General features: G+C 57.7%; 1 protein-coding gene across 3 annotated transcripts; it reads left to right on the top strand.

The window, feature by feature from the left end:
• Positions 1-370: 370 nt before the first annotated feature.
• Positions 371-8152, top strand: LHX5 (LIM homeobox 5). Of its 3 annotated transcripts, none has more exons than XM_027696850.1 (6): positions 371-601; positions 2383-2606; positions 3317-3370; positions 3871-4148; positions 5349-5514; positions 6551-8152. In XM_027696850.1, the coding sequence occupies exons 1-6, from the start codon at positions 429-431 to the stop codon at positions 6916-6918; spliced, it is 1263 nt and encodes a 420-aa protein (XP_027552651.1). In that variant the 5' UTR covers positions 371-428; the 3' UTR covers positions 6919-8152. The 3 variants fall into 3 exon arrangements, with proteins under 3 accessions (XP_027552651.1, XP_027552650.1, XP_027552652.1); XM_027696849.1 differs by having other exon boundaries at positions 3185-3370; XM_027696851.1 differs by lacking the exon at positions 3317-3370.
• Positions 8153-9247: the final 1095 nt, after the last annotated feature.

Below are 9247 nucleotides of genomic sequence, written 5' to 3'. Positions count from 1 at the left end.
GGGGGGGGGGCGTCGTTTTTTCCCTCCCGTCGTCGAGGCTCCGGAGAGAAGAGGGGGAAGAACTTGACAGCCGCCCCGCTCCCCTCCCCTGAATTTTTTGTTATTCCCTCTTCTATATTTTTTTAATTTTTATTTTATTTTATTCGATTTTATTTTGCTTTATTTTTTATTTTGTTTTTATTTCCCTTTTATTTTATTCCTTTTTATTTTATTTTTTCATTTAATTTCGTTTTGTTACATTTTTTAATTTTATTTTTTTCCTACAATTTTTTATATTTTATTTTATTTTTTATTATTTTCCCCTGTTAGTGAGGGGGGATTGCCTTTTTTTCTTTCTTTTTTTTTTTTTCTTTTTTTTTTTGCCGCCGCCGTGTGCCGGCGCGGGTCTGGCTTCTCCTTTTGCGCGTCTCCATCCCCCGGCGGAGGTTATGATGGTGCATTGTGCGGGCTGCGAGAGGCCGATTTTGGACCGGTTCCTACTGAACGTCTTGGACAGAGCATGGCACATCAAATGCGTCCAGTGCTGCGAGTGCAAGTGCAACCTGACCGAGAAATGCTTCTCCAGGGAAGGGAAACTCTACTGCAAAAATGACTTTTTCAGGTGAGTCGTCACCCCCCACTCCAACCCCGCCAACGGGCAGTGGAGGGCGCGGGGATTCACAACGAGCCCGGGCTCTGCTGCCTCCCTAGGGTCTCCCCGGAGCTTTGGGGGAGCTCGGCTCCCCTCCCGTCCCTCCCTGCCGGGGCTCCACACCGAGCCTGCCCCGCCGCTCCATGGGGCAGCAGTGCCCGGCCCGCGGAAGCCCAAGGGGGGACCCGGCGGCTGCGCTGCGGCCGCTGCTGCAGCGTGAGGAGGGGGTAGCGAGGCTGTGCCCCCCTCCCCAATCTCCCCATGACCTTCCTCGGAGAGCCCTGGGCCCCGCTCCGCCGGTGCCGCCGCCCGCCCCGTCGCGTCAGGCCCCGGTGGGCACCGCGGCTGCGGCCCCGTGTGTGCCCCCCCTCCGGGACCCGGCCTGGCGCTCCGAGCCCACCTCCCGCGACCACAGGCCCCGGTGAAATCGGTGGCCAAAACCTCCCCCACCGTCCCCCCGAGGGGACCCGCATCTTAAACGCCCCTAATGACCGCGATAAGGTGCCGCTGAGGAAATTAGGGGCCGGGACGGGAAGGGGGGGGGCAATGACTTATGACTCCTAATGCTCTCACTACATCAACGTCACGGGGAGCAGCGGAGGAGGCAGAAGTTGTGCCGCGGCCGGAGGGGAAAAAGGGGGGACCCTGCTTGGCGTCCCGGGGCCTGGGAGCCCAGGGGGACCTCGGGAACCCCGCAGCGACAGCCCCCGCTCCCGGTTCTGTAGGCAGGTTTTTTGTCTCTGTGGGGTTTTTTTGTTTGGTTGGTTTGGGGTTTTTTTGTTGTTGTTCTTTTCTTTTTTGTTTGTTTGCTTTGGGTTTTTTGGGTGGAATTTTTTTGTTGTTTTCCTTTGTTGTTTTTTTAAATTATTTCATTTTGTTGTTGTTGTTTTGTTGGGGGTTATTTGGTTTTTTTGTAGGGTTTGGGGTTTTGTTTTGGAGGTTTTGTGGGTTTTTTTATTTGTTTGCGTTTATTTTCTTTTTCCTTTTTTTTTCTTTTTACCTTGGGAGATCTTTCCCAGCTGATTCAGATTCCCTGGAAGTATTTTTTTTTAAAAAAAGGCACCTCCTGATGAAAAAAAAAAAAAACAACGACAAAAAAACCAAACCAACAAAAAACCAAACAAACAAAAAAACCCAAACCCACTCTGGGAAGGAAAAGATAATCGGAGATTTCCAAAGCGTTCTCCTCGACCTGGAAGAATTCCCCCTCGGGAGAGAGGGATGGGCTGGGGACCAGACGCGGCCCTGGGGATCCCGGGCTACCTTGAGGAGCTCAGCCCTCTCCTCTGCCTCTGGATGCGCGCTGCCCCTCGCACCCGCCTCTCCCTTTTTCCATCTCTTTGGCCGTGATTAGCTCCGTTTTCTCCCCGGGATTTTCAGGCCGGAGCTCCCCGCTGCCCTCCCAGGGAGCACCGGCTTAAAAGAAATCCCCCCCTGCGGAGCGCCGAAGGGACCCCCCGCCATCCCCCCTCCCCTCAGTCCCTTCAGGGGCCAAATCCGGGCGAGGATGCTCACGTGGGATCACCCCAGAACCGCGCTCTCCCCGCAGCCCAGTGCCGGGGCTGCGCGGGGATGAAGGCTCCCCTCATACTCGCCCCAAAGGGGACAATCGCCTGCTCCCCTAAATCTTCCAGGGAGAGACCTGGAGGATCGGGTTCCCGCGGCGGGATTTGAGGTGGGGGATTCGGTACAGCTCACACACAGCCCAGCGCCGCCGGGGCTCCAGCTCTCGCTTTTCTCCCTCTTCCCAGGAGGTTTGGTACCAAATGCGCCGGCTGCTCCCAAGGGATCTCCCCCAGCGACCTCGTCCGGAAAGCCCGGAATAAAGTCTTTCACCTGAACTGTTTCACCTGCATGGTCTGCAACAAGCAGCTCTCCACGGGCGAGGAACTCTATATCATCGACGAGAACAAATTTGTTTGCAAAGAGGATTATTTGAACTCTCCCAGTTTGAAGGAAGGCAGCCTCAACTCAGGTACGAGCGGCTCAGCCCGCCGCACCGCACCGTCCCTGCTGCCGGCACCTCCCAGTGGAGGCACCTCCTGGCAGGGAAGGAGGTTTGGATTTGTGGGATGAGGGGCTGCACCCCGCGGCCAGCCTGACCCCTCAGGCAATCCCTGCCACCGGCACCGGCAGGAGCGGGCAGCGCCGAACCCGTAGGCAGCAGCCCCGAGCTGTCGGTACCTCCCGGCGGAGGCATCTCCCGACCGGGAAGGAGGTTTGGATTTATGGGATGAGGGGCTGCACCCCACAGCCAGTTGATCCGCGGGGGGAGGGAGGGATTTGGGGTGAAAGCTTTCAAAGCGGGCGGAAGCCTCTGAGATACCCCCCCCCGAGGGATGCGGACACGCGTGGGATGAGCTCTTCCCCCCCTCCCCGCCTTTTGGCTCTTGCCCCGCGCACGGCCCCTACGGCAGCGGGGATGCGGGGCGGTGGGGAACCAGGACCACCCCCCGGGCTGGCTCGGGAGCCCCCCCCGCCCCGGAGCTCCCCCTGCGAGTATGCCCTGTCCCCCCGCGCCGTGGGCCTGATCCTTCGCCTCCTTTCACCCAGAGGCAAAGCTCCCATTTGACTTCCTTGGAAGCTGTCTCTGCGTCAGGAGAGCAGGGCCAGGCCCCCTCCTGCTGTCCCAGCCATGCCGGGCGCCCCTGCTCACCCCCTTCCGTGGGCTCTCTCTCCGTCCAGCACCCGGGGCCGGATCCTGCCACGCCAGTCAGTGGGGCCGCTGCTGTGAGCGAGGCGAGTAGAGCTTGGCCTTGGGGGGGTGCTGGCTGCAGGGTCCCCGGGGGAGGGATCGGTGGCTGGGGGCGGAGGGTGAGCCAGGCTCAAGGCAGTGACTGGGGACGCCCCAAACCTCGAAAGGGACCGGTTTCATTTTTCCCAGTGGCGCATCCCGCTTCCCAGTGTAAAAGGCGCAGGGGGGAGAGGGGGAGCGTGGGGGGCTGCGGCGGGCCTGGGGGATCGCCCCCTCCCCAGCTCCCCCCGGCCGGCATGACTCAGTGCACAGGGCTGGATCGGGCAGCGCTTGCCTGGAGCTCTGCGTGATGTTGGGGGGATGTTGCTTTAGGGATATCGGGGGGCAGAGGCCATTTGCACCCCCTACTGCTCTCCAGCACCTTCCAACTCCTCTTCCGGAAAGCAGCTGAGCTGGATGGGCCGGGGAGGGCAGAGAAGAGGGGGGTCAACCTCTCCCCTAAGTCATCCGCCCCCCTCCTTTCCTCTCTGGGTCTCCTTTACAGTGTCCTCATGTACAGACAGGAGTTTGTCCCCGGATCTCCAGGACCCCATGCAGGACGACACCAAGGAGACGGACAACTCGACCTCCTCGGACAAGGAGACCACCAACAACGAGAACGAGGAGCAGAACTCGGGCACCAAGAGGAGGGGGCCCCGCACCACCATTAAAGCCAAGCAGCTGGAGACCCTCAAAGCTGCCTTCGCCGCCACCCCCAAACCCACCCGCCACATCCGAGAGCAGCTGGCCCAGGAGACCGGCCTCAACATGAGAGTCATCCAGGTAGGAGAGCCCAAGGCTGCCGGGAGGGAGGACAAGGGGTTCTGGTAGGAGCCCAGAGAGTTCAAGGCTGTGACAGTTTCCCCCAGGTGTTGGAAAGGGGTTGGGACACCGAGATTGTTCCCTCAGGGAATGGGGCCAGGGGAACACCATCTGTCCCTTGCGAGTATCACCCCAGGCCCAGCCCTGCTCCCACCCCATTCTCCCGTGGGTGAGCGGGGATCCCCCACCCTGTGCTTTAATACACCCACCCCATGGGAAGGGATGAAAACCATTCCCAAAACGTCAGCCTGCGTGGCTTCCCGTGGGGCCGAGCAGGATCTCCAGCGCGCCAGGAGTTGGATGCTCCAGCCTTGTGGAAGCACGGAGCATCTATTGCTCTCTGCAGGCAGCCGGCACTTTCTTACCGCACTACCCCTGTGAAGAAAATCCCTGCGGAAATGTAGGGATTAATGGGCTTTAATAGAGGCATTAATAGGGGAGGACTCTCCGGCTTTGCCGGTAGCGGAGCTGCGATTCCCGGCTCCTGGCAGAGGGGAGCAGAAGTCCCGCAGGAGTATGATGTGCTCGCTCTCCCGAGCTGCCCCATCCCTGGGGGAGTGGGACAATAATCCAGACACCCCACCAGGCTGCTGAGGCGTGCGGTTCGGATTAGGCGATGTCCGTGGAGAGGTGGCCGCATCTCCCCTTTCCCTTTCATTTCCATCCTCACTGCCGGCTGTTCTGACTCTCTGTCTGCTGCCGCAGGTGCTTATCTCCCCGCTTCCCGCTTTCCGCCTGCTTCTGCCGCGATCCACAGTCCTACCCCCTTTCTCCTTCCCACCTTTCCTCCCTTATTCCCCGTATCCACAGGGGAAATTTATCCCTCCTGTATTTTCCGGCTGCCCTCTCCTTTGCAGGGACAGACAGGTTGAGGATGCGCATGTGGGGATGCAGCTGGGGGCGAGATGGGCAGGATTCTGATAAACCTTGTTATTTGGGGGGTGCGGGGTCTTCATGCACTTTTTGGGGTATAAGCAGCAGGAAGAGTGGGGGCTCAGCGTCATTAAAAAAATACCCAAAATGTTGAAAAACCCAGGGTGGGTGCAAGATTTCCAACACTTCCCCTGACCAGAATCTGGAGGAAGGGAGAGGGATGTCCCTGCCCCAGAGGGGTCTCCGCTCCCCCACCCCCGGTGGGCACTGACACCGGCCCGGCCACAGGTCTGGTTCCAGAACCGTCGGTCGAAGGAGCGGCGGATGAAGCAGCTGAGCGCGCTGGGCGCCCGCCGACACGCCTTCTTCCGCAGCCCCCGCAGGATGCGGCCCCTCGGCGGCCGCCTCGACGAGTCCGAGATGCTCGGCTCGACCCCCTACACGTACTACGGAGGTGAGGGACCGGCCGCGGGGACCCTGCTCTGTGTGTCCCCCTTCCCCTTTTGTTCCTCCATATCGCGCTTCTCCAAGGATTTTCCGCTTCTCCTACCCTCGCGCACGCACTCGTGGCCGCATCCCCGCACCCGCAGCCACGTCCACGCACCCCCGCGCCCCGCCGGCATTGCGGGGCCCCTCTCCCGCGAACAAAGCCCCAGCTGCGGGGCTTTTGTCCCCCTTTCAGGCCGCATTTGTTCCAATTACCTCGCGGGGCCCGCAGCATATGGAAGGTCACTGCCGCCCCCCCGCCGCCCCGACGGGACGGGATGGGCGCAGCGGGGCGGCCCCGTGCCTCCCTCTCCCCCCGCTCCCCACAGAGCCCCCCACAAAAGCCGTGTTTTCAAAGCCTCCCATCTGACCAGGGGTTTTCCAGGCACCCCTTGCTGTCCTAAAGTTAGTTTCTAGATCCTTTCCAGGCTGCTTAAACTTACATATAATTTCGCCATTATATATACATATATATGTGTGTGTGTTCCCCTTTTATGCATATATTTTCCCCTATTACATATGTTTTTCCCATTGTGTATATTTTTCCCCATTATATTATATTATTATATATTCTTCCTATTATATTATATATTTTCCCATTACATATTTTTCCCATTATATATTTATTTGCCCCCATTCTCTTTATATATATTTATTCCCGTTCCCTTTATATATATATATATATATATATCTTACTTTTCCCCGTTAATTAAGCACTAAACAGAGCCCATTTTCACCCCCTCAGCTATCCCAGCCCTGGGTTCCTTGCCTTTCCCTCCTCCAGTCTGGGCAGAGAGAGGGTGATGGGCACGGCAGCCCTTAGGACAGGTTTATTTCTCTCAGGTTGGGCTCGAAGTCCTACCTGGCTCTTTGGGCCCCACATCCTGGGAGCCAGCAATATTTTGGAGGGGACAGGACAGGGCTGGGATGGGGTGCAGCAGGATTTTGGAAGGTCTTTGGCCCCAGGGAACAGGATCCATCCTTTTTTCCCCCCCTTCCCACAGATTACCAAGGTGACTACTACGGACCGGGAGGCAACTATGACTTTTTCCCCCACGGGCCGCCCTCCCAAGCCCAGTCCCCGGCCGACTCCAGCTACCTTCAGAACTCAGGACCCGGCTCCACACCCCTGGGACCCTTGGAGCCCCCCCTAAGCGGACACCACTCCTCAGAAAACCAAAGGTACACGGATATGATCTCGCATCCCGACACCCCCAGCCCCGAGCCGGGGATGACCGGCTCGCTGCACCCCATCCCGGGGGAGGTCTTCAGCGGGGGGCCCAGCCCCCCCTTCTCCATGTCCAGCAATAGCGGCTACAGCGGGGCTCTGTCGCACCCGAACCCGGAGCTCAGCGAGGCGGCGGTGTGGTAGGCCTGGCGTGGGCACGCGTGTGTGTGTGCAGGGGGAAAACGCCCCCTTCGTCCCCCCAGCCCACGCGTGTCCCCCCTCCCCTCACCCCGGACCAGGGCGCATCACATCACCACCGTCGGATAAAGAGCCCCCTCCCGTGCCAAAACGCATCCCTGCATCCCCCCTCTGCCCTCCCCATCTCTGCACCCCCCGGGACCTTGGGGCCACCCCGCTACCTCCCCCCTCCCGGCACCTTCCCCCCAACACTTGGGAGGGGAGCAATGAATGGTGCCCAGCCCTGAAGACCCCCGCCGGTGTCGGGACCACCTCTTGGACCAAAGCTGAACTCGCCTGGACACAGGTCCCACCGCCCCGGTGGCACCAGGGGAGGAGGGGCTGGGGCAGGGCTCCCCCCTGCTAATTAGCATCCTTTTTAATTATCCCCTGCCACGTCGTGGGAGGGGGGGAATGGGGAACAGCAGGAATAACCCCCGCGGCCCCTCTCCCTGCCCTTATTTTTATTGTTCCCATTTTATCCCCAAGGAGAAGGTGGGTTTGGACACGGTTTTTGGTGATGGGGAGAAGGGGGGTCGTGGGGGGGCCAGGCCCAGGGCTGCCCCAGTGACTGACTGAGATTGGGCTCCCACGTGGTGGAAAAGACACCAGAAAGAGGCAGAAACAGGAAAAACACAACAACAAAAAACCAATAAACCCCAGAACTAAACCAACTCAACCACAACAGCAGAAATTACACCTGAGCCTCGATGCCGAGTCCCACCCCAACAATTCCCAGAGGCTCCGACAATTTAAGGATGTATTATAGTTTTTGCTTCTAGTTTCTTTATTTTGTATAAAGGAGAAACAAATAAAGTATGTTTTTGTGTTTACTGATTATTTATTGTACTTTAGTCATCGGAGGCTCCGAATTTTTCTATTTTGAAGGCAGGGAGGGGGTGGCACCGGGGAGGGGGGTGAGAGGATAGAGAAGGGGCAATAAAAAAAGGAAGGAGAATGGAAAAGGAAAGGAAAAAAAGTTGTTTTCTGAAAGCGTCGTGGGTTTCCTGTCCCCGCTGCCTCTTGCAGAGGCTGTTAGTGTGAATGGCTCTTGTTGTTCAATGTGAATAAAAAACCTTTTAGTTACCTACTGTTCGGTCACCTGTCCCTTTCATTTTATTTTATTTTGTTTTATTTTTAAGACAAGACCACGAGCGTTGCTGGCAGGGCTGCCCTGCTCCACCATTGTCCCCCAGCCCTGTGTGGGGTCTGGGGGAGCAGCCCCCCATCACTCCCCTGGGTGTAACAGGTGCCGTGGCCCCTGTACAAGGTGATGTTCCTGCATCACCCACATGGTACCCGAGTCCTCCCAGCTCTCTGGCACTGGGAGGGGGCACATTACCCAGCTCAGCACCTTCCCCCACAGCAGACAGCCCAATGCACGATTCGTTTCTCTCGGGTGGCACGTGTTGTTTGAATCCCATCCAGGCAGCCCAGGGGCACCCACAGCCCTGCTGGCAGAGCATCCCCATGGAGCAGCCATGGGGGTCAGTAGGGCTGCTGGAGGGGGACACCAACAGGGGACATCCCAAAGGGGAGGTCCATCAATGCCACCGGCAGCTTTTGCCCCATCTGCCCTAGGGGGCACTGAGGGCAGCAGGGGGGTCTCCTCCCCCAGCACCCCTCTCCTCTCTCATGGTTCCTGTCCCTCGATTTCTGAGGCACAAAAATAAAAAGTCCAAGGCAGGCTGCAGCTCTGAACCAATATTTAAAATGCAAAATCATGGCAGAGGTTTTCGCCCCCCCTTGTCTTGCAGTAAAACGATATAAACAGAATAAATTACCTTCCCTTGCTGGCTTACGAGAGTCCCTCTCTCCTGACCTGAATTTTAAGTCCTGGCTCGGTTGTAGCACGGAGCACTGATGATTTATGGAAAGCCAGCCACTTCTCTGCATATTTTCTCTGTTCAGCCAAGTGGTGGAATTTATCCTTCCTATACCATTACTGGCATTAATAACAGAGTGGCCAACAAGCCAGGCCGAGCCTCGAGGGACCCCTCAGCCGGGAGCTGGGACCATCACAAAAACACTGATCTCCCACCACCCACCAAGCAAGGCACCTTCTCCCCTTTTCACTGGTGGGGAGGCTGAGGCAGGAGCACAGCTGGCTGCTCCCCTCTGCTCCAACCCTTCCAGGTTGTCAGTCTTAGCAGGTAATGGTTTTTTTTTTTAAGGACAAGGCAATGTGTTGGTAAGTAACCCCATCCCAGCATCATTTTGAGGAGTATAAAATGCAACACAAGGTCATTCACTGAGTGAACACTGGTTGCTACAACTACTACTACTATTACTATTA

The sequence above is a fragment of the Neopelma chrysocephalum genome, unplaced genomic scaffold, assembly GCF_003984885.1.
Source record: "Neopelma chrysocephalum unplaced genomic scaffold, ASM398488v2 Primary Assembly neopelma1_116, whole genome shotgun sequence".
In the NCBI taxonomy this organism is placed as follows: domain Eukaryota; kingdom Metazoa; phylum Chordata; class Aves; order Passeriformes; family Pipridae; genus Neopelma; species Neopelma chrysocephalum.
This window is presented reverse-complemented; position numbering and strand designations above follow the sequence as displayed.